Source organism: Cynocephalus volans, chromosome 8 (genome assembly GCF_027409185.1).
Source record: "Cynocephalus volans isolate mCynVol1 chromosome 8, mCynVol1.pri, whole genome shotgun sequence".
Taxonomy (NCBI): domain Eukaryota; kingdom Metazoa; phylum Chordata; class Mammalia; order Dermoptera; family Cynocephalidae; genus Cynocephalus; species Cynocephalus volans.
Genome location: NC_084467.1, coordinates 103,934,386 through 103,954,271, shown reverse-complemented (window position 1 = coordinate 103,954,271; position 19,886 = coordinate 103,934,386). Strand labels below are relative to the sequence as shown.

The window sequence follows — 19,886 nt, the reverse complement described above, 5'->3', positions numbered from 1 at the left end:
ATCATATTTCTTTTTAAAATTACCTATTCATGTATTTAAAACTGCCTATTCAGCTTTTAAAATTGGTAGGTATTTTTCTTAAAGTTCTGTAAAAGCTATATACAAATTAAGAATGATACTCTTATGCTATCAATACCATTACTGCTACCAACATTTTTTACTAGTTTGTTATTCCCTTTAAATTATGCTTATGCTGTTTTATAATATCTTTAAGTTTGACATACTTGAAAAATTCAAGCTAGTGTTTGCACCAATTACAGCTGCTGAAAAAAGAGGTAGAAGGAGGAATCCTGGGGAGAAGAGAGCCAGAAAGGGGAAGCCCCTAACTCTGTGTATGAACTCTGCCTATGTATCTAGCTGCCCTCTGAATAGTGAATGAATAAAAACACTCAAAGTAGCCCAGTTAAAGATAAATTAAATGAAATCAGACAGAATTTGAAGTCTGATTTCAACTAAGTTGATGACTACTTAAATCATACACACACACTCTCAAACACACACACACACACACACACACACACACACACACACACACACACACACACGCCTCTTCAGAAGAAAATAACAGAATCCAGAGTCTCCACAACATAACTTTCACAATGTCTGGGATACATTAAGAATGTGACCAACCCTCAAGTAAAAAGATAATCAACAGGGCCGAGCCCGTGGCGCACTTGGTAGAGTGCTGCGCTGGCAGCGCAGCGACGCTCCCGCCGCGGGTTCGGATCCTATATAGGACTGACCAGTGCACTCACTGGCTGAGTGCCGGTCACGAGAAAAAAAAAAAAAAAAAAAAAGATAATCAACTGAGACTAATCCTGAGGTGACCCATATGTTAGAATTACAAGATTTTAAAGCAGCTATTCTAACTATGTTCAATGAAATACAGGTAAATATGTTTACAATGAATGAAAATATAGGAGGTCTAGCTGAGAAGCAGAATGAAAGAGTCAAATCAAAATTCTAAAATATTCACTAGATGGGCTTAAGAGCAGATTAGAGTAACACAGGAAAGAGTCAGTGAACATGATAATACATCAATAAAAATTATTTGGTCTGAAGAACAGAAGAAAAAGGATTTACAAATAAAAACAAGAGCCTTAGGAACCTGTGGGACAGTAAAATAAGAATAACTGGAATTTCAGAAGAAGAGGAAAGAAAAGTGGAACCGGAAAAATATTTTAAGAAGAAAAAAAAAAAGAACCATGCTAGGGCACATGTTAGTCAAACTGCTGAAAACCAAAAATAACAAGAAAAAAGCATTCAGAGGGAAAAGAAAAAAGACATTATACACACACACACAAATGAAAACAATGATTCAAATTCTCACTTATCTGAAATGAAAGAGGAACAACATCTTTAAAGTGGAGGGTGGGAAATCAACCCAGAATTTTACATAGACTGCAAATATCCTTTAAGAATGAATGCAAAGCAATAATCAGCCACAAGGCATATCGACAAAATAAAATTTAAAATAAATAAATAAATAAATTTAAAATGGAGATAAAAATAAATAAATAAATAAATAAATAAATGTAACAAACTTTTCTTACAACTTCTCCTGACTTTATATCAAGCCCCAAACTAAAAAAAAAGTTCAAAATGTTAAAAAAAAAAAAAAAGAATGAATGAAAAATAAAAACTTTGCAAAACAAAAGAAAACTATAAGAATCCATCCCTATAGATTAACACTACAAGAAAGGCTAAACAAAATTCTTTAGGCTGAAGGGAAGTAATACCAGATTAAAATTCAGACCTTCAGAAAGGAATGAAGAGCCTGGTATAGTATAGCAAACAGCTGGGTAAATGTTAAAACGATTACTGAAATTCAGAGGACTGTTTAAAGCAGATATTTTTAAAATGTATTTTGAGATTTATAGTTTATTAGATATAATTCACTTGACAACTATACCATATAAGGGATGGGAGAGAGTGTGTAAATGGACAGGAATGGTTGCAGTATGTTTCTATATTAACTTGACTGAAATATTAATTGTGTATAGGGTGATTCCTATAATAACTACTTAAAAATTAATAAATTAAAAAGCTCATAAACTAAAATAGAATTCTAAAATATTTTCATCAAAAGAAGTCAGAAAAAGAGAAGAAAAAACAGAGAACCTAAATTAAACCATATCAGTAATTACCATAATGCTAATGAACTAATAAACATTCCAACTAAACGGCAGATATTGTCAGACTGTATATCAAAAGCAAAATCCAACTACATGCTGTTTCCAAAAGAGGCACAATAATTAAAACAGTGAGGTTGAAACTAAATGAGTAAAAAAAGGTAAACCATGAAAATAGTAAGCACAGGAAGAGAGGAGAAGCTACAATAATATCTGATATACTTCAAGACAAAAGTATTACCAGATATGGAGAGGGACTCAACGTAATGATAAAAGGATCAAATCATCAGAAAGACATATAAATGTGTAAGTACTTAAGAGTAAAGCTTCAAAATGCATGAAGCAAAAGATGACAGACATAAAAAGAGATCAGACAATTCCACAATCATACTTAAGATGTTTTAACAGCTCATCTCAGCAACTCATAAAACAATTATACCAAAAAAGAACAATCAGGAAAGACACAGATGATCTAAACAATATCAGCAACCACAAGACAAGGAGATGCCCACTCTCACCACTCCTACTTAACATAGCATTGAAAGTATCAGCCACAGCAATCAGGTAAGAGAGAGAAATAAAGGGCATCCAGATTGGAAAAGACAAAGTCAAACTGTCCCTGTTTGCAGATGACATGATCCTATATATAGAAAAGCCTAAAGACTCTACAAAAAAACTCCTAGAGTTGATAAATGATTTCAGTAAAGTTACAAGATTCAAAATCAACATGCAAAAATCAGTAGCATTTTAATATTCCAACAATGAAATAGCAGAAAAATAAATTAAGAAAACTAGCCCATTTATAATAGTCACTAAAAAATAAAATACCTAGGCATAAATTTACCCAAGAAGGTGAAAGATCTTTACAATGAGAACTACAAATCACTGTTGAAAGAAATTAAAGAGGACACAAAAAGATGGAAAGACATTTCATGCTTTTGGACTGGGAGAATTAACATTGTGAAAATGTCCATACTACCCAAAGTGATCTACAAATACAATGCAATTTTCATCAAAATACCAATGACACTCTTCACAGAAATAGAAAAAACAATCCTAACATTCATATACAATAACAAAAGATCTCAAATAGCCAAAGCAATCCTAGCAAAAAAATTAAGTCTGAGCAAAAAATAAATAAACAAATAAACACTACCTAACTTCAAATTACACTACAAAGCTATAGTAACCAAACAGCAGGGTACTGGCATAAAAACAGACACATGGACCAGTGGAACAGAATGAAAAATCCAGAAATCAATCCACATACTAACTGCCAACTGACCTTTGACAAAGGCACCAAGAACATATGTTGGGGTAAAGACTGCCTCTTCAATAAATGACGCTGGGAAAACTGGACATCCATAAGTAGAAGAATGAAACTAGACTTGTACCTCTCACCATATACCAGAATCAACTCAAAATTGATTAAAGACTTAAATATAAGACCAAAAAAAACTATAAAACTACTAAAAGAAAACATAGGGGAAACACTTCAGGAAGTAGGATCGGACAAAGACTTTATGAATATAACCCCAAAAGCACAGGCAACAAAAGGAAAAATACACAAATGGGTTTATATCAAACTAAAAAGCTTCTGCACAGCAAAAGAAACAATTAACAGAGCAAAAAGACAACCTATGGAGTGGGAGAAAATATTTGCAAACTATGCATCCAACAAAGGATTAATATCGAGAATATACAAGGAACTCAATTTAATGGTAAAAAAACAAATAACACAATTAAAAAATGGACAAAGGAGCTGAATAGACATTTCTCAAAGGAAGACATACAAAGGGACAACAGACACATGAAAAAGTGCTCTACATCACTCAGCATCAGGGAAATGCAAATCAAAAGCACACTGAGAGATCATCTCACTCCAGTTAGACTGGCTATTATCAAAAACAGAATAACAAATATTGCCGAGGATGCAGAGAAAGTGGAACTCTCCTGCACTGTTGGTGGGACTGTAAACTGGTGCAGCCATTCTGGAAAACAACGTGGAGGTTTCCCAAACAACTACAGATAAAACTGCCATATGATCCAGCAATCCCACTGCTAGGTATATAACCAAAGGATTGGAAATCATCACGTTGAAGGGATACTTGCATTCCCATGTTTATCACAGCTCTACTTACAATAGCCAAGAGTTGGAATCAACCTACATGTCCATCGTCAGATGACTGGATAAGGAAAATGTAGTATATATACACAATGGAATACTACTCTGCCATAAAAAAGAATGAAATACTGCCATTAGCAGCAACATGGATGAACTTAGAGAAACTCATGGTAAGTGAAATAAGCCAGACACAGAAAAAGAAGTACCACATGTCCTCACTCATAAGTGGGAGCTAAAAAATAAATAAACTTTAAAAAAGAAAGATATAACAACCACAATAATTCATTGAACTTTCAAAAGGAGAGAAAAGAAGTGAGGTTACCAGAGGTGAGAAATGGAGAGGAGGGGGAGAAGTAAGGGAGGAATTGGTACAGGGCCATGAAAAAAGGTTACATTGTATAATGTTGAATATGCTAATTAACCTGATTTGAGCATCACATATTGCATGCAGATATTGATATTCAACTCTGTACCCCACAGATATGTACAATCAACTATGTTTCAATAAAATTAAAAAGAAAGGAAATTCTAAAACTAACACCACAAAGAATTTTTTTTAAAAAGTAGTAATAGAAAAGCTTTCATGGAAATCTAAAATATAAAAAAATAGGTGAAGACAATCTTTTTAATCAAGACTATAAAGTCAAAAGTTATAAAAGATATATTTAAATATATATAAAAATTTAAAACTTATGAATGACAAATTATTATAAAGACAACAAACAAGTAGAAGAGCAAGGAAAGAAAAATTAACTCAACAATCTACAAAGTACTTTACAAATTAATTAGAAAAAGACAAACAATCCAAGCAACAATTAGAAATAGAAAATTCACAAAAAAGCAAATCTAAGTGTCCAATAAATTTATGAAAACTTTATCAAATTAGTCAGAAAACACATATTAACACTTTATAGTCACCAGTCTATCAAAAATTAAAAAGAAGTTATATTTGCAGACATTTAGGTACTCTTATCCATTGCTGGTGAAAATGTGATGTAATACAGCATTTTTGGAATACATTTTGGCAGTATCTATTAAATTTAAAAATAGTCCTTTAATCCAGCATTCCCATACCTGGGAATCTATCCCACAGATATAAAAAAGACACATGTCCTTTGATCTAGCAATCATATTCTGAAGAATCATTTCCAGAGAAATAAAATCCTCACTGTGTAAGGATGTATAACACAGGATGCCACTGTAGCAATGTTTATGGTGGGAAAATAATGAAAACAAATACCTCTGGTATGGATATGAATATATAAATTATGGTATAACTATCCTATGTCTCACTATGTAGTCATCACAAAGCTTGATTTAGATCTCTTATCAGATGACCTGGAAGGGTACTTCCATGAGGTATTGTTGAGTGAAAAACATAAGCAGAAAAGCAAGCATACAACTACACCATTTAAAAAAGCTCCACCAGGGATATATGCTTGTGTTTCTATATGCTGCATCGCATTGTAGAAGATAAATATGCTAGATTGTTAACATGGGTTGGCTTTCAGGCAGCAAGACTGAAGGGAAGGCCTATGTGTGGAAAACATGTAGACCCCCCCCAAAAAAAACTTTAAAAACTAAGTAAACAAATACATTCGTGATATATAAACACAAATAAAATTATATGTTTGCATAAATATATACAAAAAATTAAATAAAAATTAAACTTCTACAATGTTCAAGATATGGTCCTTGAAAATCTTTCTACTTTAATCTCAATCTTAAATTTGAAGTTTTGCAATTTAAGCTTGATTTTTCAGTTCTTTTCCTCTAGGTAGACAAAAAAAAAAAAAGGCCTCTAGTTTTTTTTTTTATTAGAATTAAGTTTTAATTATTATCTAAGAAGGTTGTATGACTCTAACAATGATACTGAAGAAAACATCAGAAAATCTGTCACGAAACTATGGAAGGAGAACAAGTATGTATACAACATCACATGGCCATATCCTCTCATGGGGGATGCTCTGGAACTTCAGCCAACTATTTCCTCACAAAGGAAGTAATCTGCATTATATATTGTGCATGAAATCAGAGAACAGTAATGTTACATTTAATGTTCAGTATTAAATTCTGATTTCACAATGTAAATCTAATTTCTATAAAGTTCTTGCTCAGAAAGAAATGATTAACATAAATTAGTTTTTTCAACTTAAGTTGTCACAGATTCATACTTCCAGAAAAATAAAATGCTCCTAATTTTTATTCTAAGGGGTCTTGGTGCAAGAAGAGCAACAGTCAGATTTTCATGTAATTTCCAAACTCTGACATTAAGATGAATAATAAATTTTACTTGGAGAAAAAATGAGCAACAAAAATTTCAGTCAACATGAATTATTTTAATGCAAGTTAAAAGATGTTGATATTATTCAAATTTTAATTGTATATCTTTCCATGATTTATAAAGTTGTCCAAAGTAAACATTTTATCTATTTCTTTTTTTTTTTTTTTAACATTTTATCTATTTCTAAGTAAAAAACAGTGTTTTCTATTAGGAATGAAATAGATTGCAAAGAATACTTTAAGAGTTCACTCTAACCTTCAACAGTGTGGATACTATAATAAAATCCATACAGTCAACATCATGAATTATGTCTTCTCTTATCATTAATAAGACATTCAGCTATAGGAAGCCCTAGTTTCTAAGCATATTGTTTTCAATTTTGACTTAGATCAGCAGATGGTATATAAAAAGAAAAAGAAGAGGGCCGAGCCCGTGGCGCACTTGGTAGAGTGCTGCGCTGGGAGCGCGGCGACGCTCCCGCCGCGGGTTCGGATCCTATATAAGACTGACCAGTGCACTCACTGGCTGAGTGCCGGTCACGAAAAAACGACAAAAAAAAAAAAAAAAAAAAAAAAAAAAAAAGAAAAAGAAGAAACATACTTTGAATCCATTATAACAGTAAATGGAAATAAATAAGCAAATAAAAAGAACCACAGAGGCGGGGAAGAGAATCTAGTACTAGAGAAACAAGTAGCAAAAACAGTATTGAAATTAAGTCAGGTGACCTGTTTCAAACTAAAGGAAATATTCAAAAAATCAGAAAATATTTTAAAGAAACAAACTTCTGCATATATGCAGAGAAAAACAATGTTAAGATTTTAAAATGTATGGTGGGGGTAGATCATTAGAAATTTTTAATACTAAAAGGTCAAAATTAATATAATTTAATTAACTGATTTAATTTTAATTTAATTAATTTTAATTAATTAATTGAATTTAACTAATTAATTTTAATTTAATTGTTAATTTAATTCTTTCAGAACAGAAATAACTGTGGAGTATTCATAAAGCAAATGTACTTCACAGGGCCTGGTTTTCTAAAGCCTCGTAGTTTCAAATATTGACCTTGCAAAGGACAGGAAATTTTCCCCAGGCCATAAAGTCTGTGTTGTAAGATAAAGAATTGTAACACACCAATGTTGCTGGCTCAAAGACAGACTAGCTACTGATTGATATGTAAAGTTACTGGAAAGCTGATGGAGGGAGAAGGAATGTTTGCTAGATCAAGCTTTTGTTGGTAGATCACTTAATTGCCTAATAGAATGTCATCTGACTTGTTTTTACTGAATGTTACCAGCTTCTATTGTTAAACTTGTTCAAACTATGTCTCTTCCTGTTACTTCTTGGTCTGGAGTATAAATGCAGGAAGAGAACCCCAATTCAGGGTTAATTTCTCAAATGGAAGGAATGCCTTGCTCTTGAGGGTTCAGGGAAATTAACCCCTTTTTGAGGCTTCTCACTGCTCAAAAGAGATGGGCTTTGAGTAATCTTTGGTGGTTCCGTCATCCAGGGGAAATGGGGTAACAAATCTGTGGGAGGCAAAGCAACAAACAACCACATAAAATAGAGTTTACCTTTTCAGATTCACCATTGCCCAGGGAATCCCAGTAGGTGTGTTAAAGGCAGGAAGGAGTTTCTCAGCCAATTGCACTGCTTTAATCTTGAATATCTGAGATAAAAACATGAATATTCATAAATTATAGCCATCAATATGCATTTGCTTACTGCTGTCTCTCACAATACACATACCACAAAGTACTGAGTACATGGAAGCACAGGGCGGGAAAAGGCATCTCACTGGTACCACAGAGCATAAAGCAATCACAGAAAATGTTTGCAGTTTGGATACCAAGGAAAGCTACCCCACACGCAAAAGCCTGAAACTACAATTAACTGAAAAGAAAGAGTATGGTTTTGGTATTGAAATCATCTGTATTTTCAGGTGGCAAGAAATCTAAAGGTATTCATCCAAGGTATACAAACTTGGTTTAAATATACAACAAAAGACAGATGTAACCCAATTTGGATGAATGCCCTTAAATTACTGTAAACATGTTTATTTCTCAACATTTTAAAAAGGAAAGAAAACACTTGAGTTCACATTCCAAGTTTACTTTGAGAGTTATAAACGATAGTCCAAATTGCTGTCTTTTTTAGTACCCAAAGCAATGTATTGCCTTAAAAAGTTGGTTTCCCAACTTTTAAAATCATGTACTATTATCAATATGCACACAGTAAAATATCTACTATTTTCTTAGCATATATTTTATGTTTGTGTAGTCTAGTTTGGAAACCAATGACTTAAGAGACTCCAAATTGAAACCAAGTCGTAATGTTCTATTAAACATAGTGGAAAGCCCTCCTATATGCCTCAAGCCTATCCCCTCTTAAACAGATTCCAAATTAATTGGTTATTTAAGGCTCTACCTTTTCACTGCAGCCAAATATTTTTGATAAAATATTATTAGATCCTTCAAGTAATAATAAGTAGTTGAAGGTCTGTAACAGACGAAAGTTTTGAGTTGAGATTAAACAAGGCATACCAACATTATTGGGGGTAGAAAATATTCTAGAGAAATATGTACAAGTAGACAAAGAAATATGACCTTAAGATGTTCTGCAAATTTCCTTAAACACGGCAAACACTACTTAGCAGGACTCTGAATTAGATATACACTCATACATTGACAATTTACCATTTCTTTCAATACTTACTTGAACATAAAAAACTCAAAGTGAAACATAATAATTTAATGTAAAGCTTTTAATAATTTTCTTATATTCATCTCATTAATTCAAAAAACCAAATGTCAATTCAGTTCTCTCTGTATTAGTGTTTGTGTTAGTAAAGACAAGTTACATTATGTAGAAAACAGTATTGCTTCTGTTTACCATGAACACAAAACGAACCATTTCTTATCTAGGAACTAATATAAATGCCATGTATTTGTTAATCACAAATTTTTTGTATCACATCTTTTCTACCTATGAAACTAATATTAAAAATAGTAAAATGACCTATGAATATAAACTTTTTCTAAATAGAAAGCATTCTCATTTCACTTCCACCATTAACCAATAACAGATCATCTAATTTTCAACTACCTTCTGTCATTAACAATGGTTAACATATATAGTAGCCAATTATAGTACACAATTGAAAAAGAAAACAACAACCTAATGCCATTGAGAAAAACTTTCTTATATAGTGTACTTAATTTATTCACAAATACACAAACTCTTTAATGATAAATGTATTGTAGACATACTCCCTACTTTCAGAAACAATTTGGTAGACAATAGCAACAGCTAATTTAAAATGAATTAATTTTTAGTATGCAATGACGGAAAATGATACAAAATCCAAAAAGTACCAAAGTAAAAAAAAGTCTCTTTTCCAGTTCTGTTCCTCAATCACACAGTTCCTTCTCCAATGCAACCAGCTATCAGCTTCTTAAATACCTAGTAAATATTTTGTACTAAATCACTTCCATGGTACACATGTGTAGTGGATTGAATTATGTCCCCCCAAAACTCACTGAAGCTTGAATTGTGTCCCCCAGGTTTTGTGTTTTGGAAACTTAGCCCCCGCTGTGATTCTTAAGAGGGTGGGAAATCCTATTATGGTAATTGAAAGGTGGAGCCTTGAAAAGGTGATTGGATTGTAGGATTGTGCAGTAGTGAATGGATTAAAAATGGTGGTCAGGGGCATGGTTCTGAGGGCTTTAAAAGAAGAGGAGAGTCTGTCTCTCTCTCTGCTCTCTCTGCTTCCACCATCTTGTAATATGAGGCCCCAGGGTTGCTGTCGCCACCACCAGACGGACTTTGGACTTCCCAGCCTCAGAAACTGTAAACAATAAATTTCGTTTTCTTTATAAATTACCCAGTTCCAAGTATTTTGTTATAAACAACAAAAATGGACTAATACAATGTGGTTCCTAGCTGTGTACCACGTCACATCAAATCCTCACTCTGAGCCCTCCCAGATATAGAAATTCTGTTGCGGTTTACACACACACACACACACACACACACACACACACACACACACACACACACACACACACACACACACACACACACACACACACACACACACACACACACACACACACACACACACACACAGTCTCTGTTTCTAACACAGAATATCATACATTCTATTCTGAACTTGCTTCTTTCACTTACTGTTGTACCTTGGAGATCTTTCCAAATCAGTCCACAAAGAGCTGCCACCTCATTCATTTTAGTGGCTGCAGAATTTCCTCTTGTATGGATACATTGTAATTTATCTAATCAGTCTGCTATTGATGAACATTTAATTTGTTTCCACATTCTGCGGCTATGTAAGACAAATTCCAGAAGTAGAATTTTGTCAATCGGCATATACATTTGTAATTTTGATAAGTTATTGCCAATTTATCCTCCATAAATATTTTATTAATTTATACTACTACAAACAATTTATGAGTGGCTGTTTCCAAGATCTTTAACACAAAAGTTATCAACCTTTTGATTGCTACCGATTGTCAGACTGATAGATGAAAAAAGGTATTCCATTGTCATTTTTGCTGTCATTTCTTTTATTATGAATATGGCAGTTTCTCCACACCCATTCAAATCCCCTCAAGCACACCTTCATGTATTACAGAGGATGGAAAACTATATATAACATTTCCCAGACTCCATTCAAGCTAAGAGTATACACCAAGGCACTGCCAAATATAAACAAATATGTAACATTTGGAAGGAAGACGTGAATGAGCTGAGGCAGCAGTCACATGACGGGAGGCTACTGGTCTTGCAAGCACAGTGGTGAAGGTATCTGATTCTTCTGTGGTAGCTCTAACAGAAGTTGTAGTGACTGGTGTCTGGCTTCATAGATATTGTGTGGGCAATGAAGGCAATGGAGCTGGTATTCAATCAGCTACATGGTATGCTTGGGCATTTCTCCTGGCTGCATGGTTCCAAGCTGTCTAACAAATGTACCTAACTTCCTAGCCTCCAGAGAGATTATGTCAGCAATTCAGTGCCCTCTAATAAATCACTAGCTATAACAGTGATTTCCTGCAACTAGGATTCTTGATTGATAAAATGATGAAAGCGAATCAATTATTCACACATTTAAGAGCCTCAATGGTATTTAAATGAAGACTTGCAAAACATTTCATGTATTTATTGAAAACACTTTCATGTAATCAATGTCCATTATGAAAAATCTCCCAGTTATTTTAATCAGAACAAATTACAGTTGTCCCCCCTTATCCACTGGGGATATGTTCTAAGACCCCCAGTGGATGCCAGAAACCTCAGACAGTACCCATCCTTATATGCGAGTATACTGTTTTTTTGATCTGATAACCAAAACAGCTACTAAGTGACTAATGGCGAGGTAGTGTATGCAGTGTGGATATGCTGGACAAAGGGATGATTCACGTCCTGGGTGGGATAAAGTGGGACAGTCCAAGATTCCATCATGGAATTTTCTCTGGAATTTTCCATTTAATATTTTCAGACTGCAGCTGACCGTGGGTAACTGAAACCACAGAAAACAAAATCATGGATAAGGGGGAACTATTGTATAGGTAATGGAACTATACTAAAACTGTACCTAGGTTTAGAAGAATTAGGATTAGAAGAATTGATCTTAAGTCTGGAAGAATTAGAAGAAATGGGATTAAATAAATACAATGTGGCAAGATTATGAATATCTTTAAAATAAAATAATGAAACTTAAGGTAACACAATAGGTAACAAAACCACTGTAGATTCTTGCGGAAGGAAGCAACATTAGAATCTATGTGTGCTTTTTTCTTTATTAGATAGTTAAATTACCAAAGTAATATTTTTGTAACCTAATCTCAACCTAGCAAAGTAAGGATGTTAAATAGATGTCAAGAATTTAGAACCTTCAAATGGCTCTGTATTTCATTCAGAGTAAAAGCCAGTCTTTATAAGTGATGATCTCCATTACCTCTGTGGCTTCACCCCTCCTTCGTGCACTCTGTTACTCATGCACTCCACTCAGCTCCACCAGCTTCTTTTGTTGTTCTCTGAGAATGCCAGTTATCCTTTTGTTTGTCTTTTCATTTGCTGTTCCTTTCAACTAAATGTTCTTATAAAAGATGTCCTCATGGCTCGCTCTCTTATCTTCTTCAGGTCTTTACACAAATGTTACCCTTGCATGCACTCCCTGACCATCCTATATGAAATTAAAAACCCCGTATCCCCCCTTTCTGTTCAATTTTTCTCCTCAGTGCTTACTGCTAACAGTGTGTATATACATATGTGTATACAATCACATTCTCTCACATACCTATCTTGTTTATTGCCTGTTTCCCCCAGAGTAAAAAGTAAGCCATAGGTGGACACCAGTTTTTTTGTTTTATTCACTGTTGTATTCTCATTGCTTTAAAAGAGTGCCTAGCATGTAGTAGTTGCTCAACAAGTATTGAATGAATTAATTGAATAAACCAAGGGGTACAGAGATTTTATAAGAGGTAAATTATCTCCTCCCTCTTCCACGCCAACCCTATTTCCCTGAGATATTCAATGTCAACATACAAGTGTTTTAAGGAATTTTTAATATTTTCTACAAGAATTGGGGATGATAATGATAATGACAAACACATATGAACTCATTTAATCCTCACAGTACCCCAATTATCATTACCACCATTTTACAAAGTAGGAAACTGAGGTACAAAATGGATAATATTTTTTCCAAGGTCTTACAGTTAGTAAGTGGTTAGTCTGAATATAAAACCAGGCAGTCCAGCTCCAGAGTCCATATTCTTGATCTCTCACATGCATACACACCACACACACACACAGACACACAAACTATACTCCTGTACTTTGCATTATCTGATCTTAATTTTTAGAGTCAATAATTAAATTCCTCAAAATATTTTATTAATTTATGTGTCTATCTCCTTGTTCTATACCTTACATCCTCCCTCTTAAAGGACAGTTTGATTAACATGAAATTCTGAGTTAGCAGCTATTTTATCTGAGCGGTTTAAAGATATTATTCTAATGTCTTCTGGCATCTATTGCTGCTGAAAACTGCTGTCAGCTGTCATTCTTTTATAAGTAATCCACCCTTTCTCTTTGGTAGCTTTTACAATTTCTTCCTTATTCTTGATATCTTTTCAAATATTGATTATCATTTATTCCATTAAATCATCTGAGACTACTATCAAATATTCTTTGAAATCTAGCATTCTATTTTCTCTCTCAACTTTTTCTTACTTTCCCTCCTTGACTCTCTATACTGCATTCTGGATGAACTTTTCAATATCACCATGAGTAGGAGCATCTTTAAAGGCTAGACAGCTGTCCCTTAGGACCAAGCGAAGGTCACTACAAAACTGAGGGTTAACACAAAAAGCCAGGAATACATTCACATATTAACCTCCCACTCAAAATGAACATGCAAATAATAATTTTAAAACTCATAATGAAATCTAAGATTTTATTCTACTTGCAATCTAACAAGTCAGCCTGCCACAGTTTCATGAATCTTGGCAGAAGACCGAAAACTACTGGGTCAGAGATAAAGGACTTTATTATTAATGGCAAAGTAGCAGCCAATGCTTCAAGTTCATTTGCTTCAATTGTACATACCCTACCTCCACCACAAGCCCATGAATGCACACACAGTGGGTTGCATACAGGAGAAGAAAGTTGAGCTTGAGAAATCTCTTTTATAGTAAGCAAAAATAAGCCTATTTGTCCAACATAAAACATTGCCTCATTCCTGTAAGCACAACTCTGATGACCTGGGTAAAGAACAGTCAGGGACTTGAATTCTTGGTATACCCAGCAAAAGCAGGCAGGGACCTGTGGTGATTGACTTTCCTAATCCTTCAGACCAGCAGTAACAATTCCTTCCTGCAGCAGCAGCTGAATACATTTTGCAGTTTTACCAACACTTGCAGAACCAGCTTCATCACCCTCAACCCCCATTCCAAAGACAGCAGCAGCAGCAGCACTAACCTCCCAGCACAAACTAATCAGAGGTCTGAGGTTCAGCTCTGCATGCCCCTTCCTCTTAAAGATTCTATGTTTTAGTAATTAAAACCTCTTCCCCATATTCCCTCGGCCATGGCTGCTTCCTGCAGGAGCCACCTCCATGATACTTTTTAAGTATTCTTTTTCATCTAGCAATTACCTAGTTAACAACTTTATACCTAGTTAACAACTCTTTATATTAAATTCTCTCTGTTCAAATAACTGAATGAATTGTCTCTTGACTACAATAAATAATTATATTTTATACATTATAAAATATTTGTTTATTAAAAAAACAGGAAAAGGAAAAGATAAAAGGAAAAAATTTAAATCATAAACAGTTCTTATCTTGAACTAATACTGTTACTATTTTGATATAGACTTTTTCTATTCATATATACAATTAAACAGTTGTATTTTTATTGTTTTTTTCCTGCTACTAACATAACGACACAAGTACCTTTCCAATTTTTACAAAATTGTCTAATTTACCATATCTACTTCCTCTCCTTTCCACTCACTCCTCAACCTATTCCAACATGGCTTCTGCCTCCATCATTTCACTGAAATGGATCTTGCTAAGAATTAACCGCACATTTGAGCAAGAGTATTTTTAGTCATTATTGACTAGTTCTTCCTTAAAAAGTTTTCTTCTGTTGTGTTCAATAATCCTACAGTCTCCCTGCTTCCTTCAATGACTCATCTTCCTCTATTTGGCCATTAACGTTGTGTTTCTTAAGGCTTTATTCTAAGCCCCCTTCTCTTACTATCCTAAACTGTCTCCCTGGACAACATCACATGTGCTTATGTTTTCAATTATCAGCTACACACCAACTGAGTCACAACAATTCTTCACTGAACACAAACTCATCACATTTCTCTACTACCTATTTTCACTTAAATATAACAAAATCCCCTCAAACTCAAAGTACTTAAAATGAACTCATGATCTTCCTCCCCCAATCTATTACTCTTGCAGTATTCACTAATAACTGTTCCACCATCATTCAAGTACCAAAAACCAGAAACCTATGACACAGGATCAACTTCTGTCTCATTTCCTCCTCTAAAATATCACCCAATCCTTTTGAATTTATCCCAGAAATTCCTCAAAATCATGTATATCTTTCATTTCTACAACTCCATCTTAGTCCAAGTTGCTATTATCTCCTGGCCAAAATACTGCAATGGCTAGCTGACTGAATGAATGGATACAGATACACACACACTGTCACTACTGGGCTATGACTTGCTTTTGTCACCGAACATATCTAGCATATTTTTCCTGGTTAAAATATATCAACTTACGTTTATAGCTGCACAGTATTCTATAATAATAGATGTATCAATTTATTCAGCCATTCCCCTATGGATGAATATTCAGGTCTTTTTCAAATATTTGGTACTACAAACAGTAGTGCAGTGCAGCATCCTTCTAAGTATACCATTATGTATATACTCTGTTACTTCTAGATAACAGATTCCTAGAAGTGGGTAGCTATATCACTATGGTTTAAATGTTAAATGTTTATTTAACACCACCAAATTATTTTCCAAAAAGACTGCATTGATTTGTATTCAAACAGCTTATCATACATTTGTTTAAATTCAAACTATATATTTAATTACATACTATACATTTAAAGTGGGTGCATTTTATTGGATATAAATTAACCTCAATAGAGTCTTGAAGTATGGAAGGGTGAGAGTCTATTTCAGGCAGAAAATTATGGAATAGCTATAAAAATATAGGGAAATAAAATGATGCGGTCTAAAGAAATACAGACATGCATCACATCACAACTTTTCGGTCAATGACAGACCACATCTATCCTAAGCATGCTACAGGCTATATACCATCTAGGTTTGTGTAAGTATACTCGATGTTCGCACAATGGTGAAATCACCTAATAACACATTTCTCAGAATGTATTCCTATTGTTAAGCGATGCATGACTGGTAGTTTCACAATAATATATTTTAATATAAGTGCAAAGACTGGGGAATCTTAAAAATAGTGAGTAGATCCCTCAGCTTTTGACCTCTTCAGAAAATACTCCCTCTACTTTTTATGGAAACTGTCATTTTATTTGTCTGACAAACAAGAAACCCCACTCCATCTTATACCTTGAAGAAGCTAGCTGCAAACGCCAGATAATCACTTTCCAAGCCTCCTCTGCAACTAAGGCAACAAGCAACAGTAAGTTAGTTTTGCTACTCTGGGGTATCCAAATTAGGCTATAAAGAGGAAGCAAGGGACCAGAGATGGTGGAGAATCCATTCAGCCAACAGGTGGTATCAAGTTCATCTAGTTTCCAGAAACTTTTAAGGATAATACCAGTATCAGTGGGGCCATTGGTACAAACTGCAGTGAGTGTGCAGTGATGACTACAATGAATCAGTACTGTGACATTTACATAGAGATCAGAAAGTAAAGGGAAAAAGTAAAACTGTCTTTATTTGCAGACATGACTGTGTATCTAGAAAATCCTAAGGGAAATATATGATTTATAAAATATATAAACAAAATATATAAATATAAAATTTATAAAATACAAAAAAGTATATAAACATATCTACAAAAAAAAAAAAGCTATGCAAGCTAATACAAGGTCTTTTTCCTGCTTTATTACAATGCTAGGACCTTCAGTACAATGCTAAATGTAAGACATAAGACGGGACCTCCTTCCTTCATTCCCAATCCTTGGGTTTAAAAAAAAAAAATCTTATTATTTTATCATTAAGATAAGTTTGCTGTAGAGTTTTGTAGCTGTCGTTTATATTTAAAAAAAAAAAAAAAGGTAGTACTAGTTCACTGAGAAATTTTAATCACTAATGGCTATTGCATCTTGTCTAATGGCTTTACCGAATTTATTGCAATGATTATATGATTTTTCTCCTTTATTCTGTTAATTAATATGGTAAATTACATTTGCTGCTTTTTCAAATGTAAAACCAATTTTGCTTTCCTGGGATAAGTCCAACTTGTTCATGATATATCATCTTTTTTCATACATATTCTTACTGGGTATGCTGTACTATTAGTTTGCTCAGGATTTTTGCTGATGTGTTCACAAGCTATACTGGTCTGTAAATTTTTCCTTTTGTATTGTCTCTTCAGGCTTTGATGTTAGTGTTATGCTGGTCTCAGAAGAGCTGGGAAATGTTCCTTACTCCTCTGTATACCTAAAAAGTGTGTGGAAGATTGATGGTGTTTCTTCCATATTTGATAAAATTCACCAATAATACCATTTAACTTGGAGTTAATTATGTGGATGGTTTTTTATTATGAATTCAATTAATACTACATATGGAGCTATTCATATTTTTTGCTTTATTTTCAGTCAGTTCTGATATTATTTTTCAGAGAACTTGTCCATTTTATCTAAGTTGTTTGTTTGCAAAAATTTGCTCATAATGGTCCATTATTATACTTTTAAAGTCTGTGGAATCTGCAATGATAGCCTCATATTGGTAATATTGTTTACTCCTGATATTGGTAATCTTTCTCCTCTTCTTTCTTGATCAATTTATGTAAAAAGAGTTCTAAATTTTGTTGATAATTTCAAAGAACCAAATTTGTAATATTTTCAATTTCCCTTGTGATTGCTTATTTGATATGTCTATTATTTTGAAGTGTGTTGTTTAACTTTCAAATATTTGAAGGATTTCTTGATACTTATTATTGATTTCTAATTTAATTCCATTGTGGTCAAAGAAGACACTCCTTCTAACTTTTAAAATTGATTGAAACTTGTTTATGGTCCAGCATATGTCTTATCTTGATTAGTATACTATTCACACTTGAAAAGAATTTATATTCTGCACTTGTTGAGTAGAGTGTTCTATAAAAATCAATTCATTATAAGATAGTTGATAGTAAGCAAGTTTTTGTGTTCCATTGCACAGTAGGGTGATTACAGTTAACCTATATTGTATATTTCAAAATATCTGGAAGAGAAAATTTTAAATGTTCTCACCACAAAGAAATGATAAATGTCTGAGGTGACAGATATGCTAGTGAGCCTAATTTGATTACACATTGGATACATGTATCAAAACATCACACTGCACCTGATAAATATGTACAATTACTTGTGTCAAATATCTTTAAAAAGATAATTGATAGTGTCATTCAGGATTTCTACATCATTACTGATTTTTTTGTCTACTTGTTCTACCAATTTACTGGGAGAGAAATGTTGAGTGGTCTAATAATCTTTGTGTATTTGCCTTTCTAATTCAAGAATTAAAAAGAAATCTTTCAATTCTGTCCATTTTTGATTCATGCATTTCAAAGCTGTTATTAGGTGCCAACATACCTATTTTTGCTAAGTTTTAATGTTATGATTGCTCCATTTTCCTAACGAATTGGCCTTCTTATTAAGAAATGTCCCTCTTATTTCTGGCAATTTTTTTTGGGGGGGGGTGCAGCTGGGCATGCAGGGATCAAACCCTGGACCTTGGTGACACCAGCAAAATGCTCTAAGTTAGCTAACCAGCCAGCCCTCTGGTAATACATTTTATCCTGAAGTCTACTTTTACTGATATTAATGTAGTCATTCCATCCTTTCTACGCTTACTGTTCATATGGTACATATTTTTCCCAGCTACTTACTTTCAACCTCCCTGTATCTCTAGTAGACAATGCATAGTTAGGTCTCACTTTTATGCCCATTTTGACTACTTTTGCCTTTGACTTAGAGTGCTTAGTTCATTAAAATTTAATGGTATTATTGATATTATTGTACGTAGATGTATTATATTTCTTCTTGTTTTCTATTTGTTGCCTCCCTTTTTTTTTTTATTCCCTCCTTCCTGCCTTGTTTTAAGTATTTCTAGAATTCCAATTTATTTATTGGTGGTTGAGCTATACTTCTTTGCATTATTTTTAGTATTTGCTTTAGGGATTAAAATATAAGTCCTTAACTTTTCACAATCTACTTGGAACAAGAGTGTGCAACTTCATGTAAAATGCAGAACACTTACAACTGTGTAGGTCCATTTCTTCCTCCTTTCCTTCTTTTATTTCACAGCTGCCATGTATTACATCTATACATATTATAACCCAATATAAAATACTATGATTTTTTGCTTTAAGCAACTATGTAATTCTAAAGAATTAAAAAGAAAAATAATCCCTGCATTTTCTGATGAGCACTCAGCAGTCATTCAAATTACAGTACCTCTATATATAATGCATGTCATTTTTCTCTAGATGGTTTCAAAATTTTCTCTTTATCTTTACTTTTTAGCTATTTGGCTGTGTTATGCCTAGGTGTGGCTGGTATTTATCATGTTTAGAATCCACATAGCTTCTTGAAATTCA

General features: G+C 33.6%; 1 protein-coding gene across 2 annotated transcripts in view; it reads right to left on the bottom strand.

Moving 5' to 3' along the window:
• The window catches only part of MAN1A2 (mannosidase alpha class 1A member 2), a 199,182-nt gene that overhangs the window by 83,440 nt on the left and 95,856 nt on the right, over nt 1-19,886 (bottom strand). For both annotated transcript variants that reach the window (XM_063103756.1, XM_063103757.1), the window contains one exon: nt 8,116-8,210. In XM_063103756.1, coding sequence (XP_062959826.1) covers nt 8,116-8,210 — 95 coding nt within the window. The remainder of the gene's footprint in view (nt 1-8,115; nt 8,211-19,886) is intronic.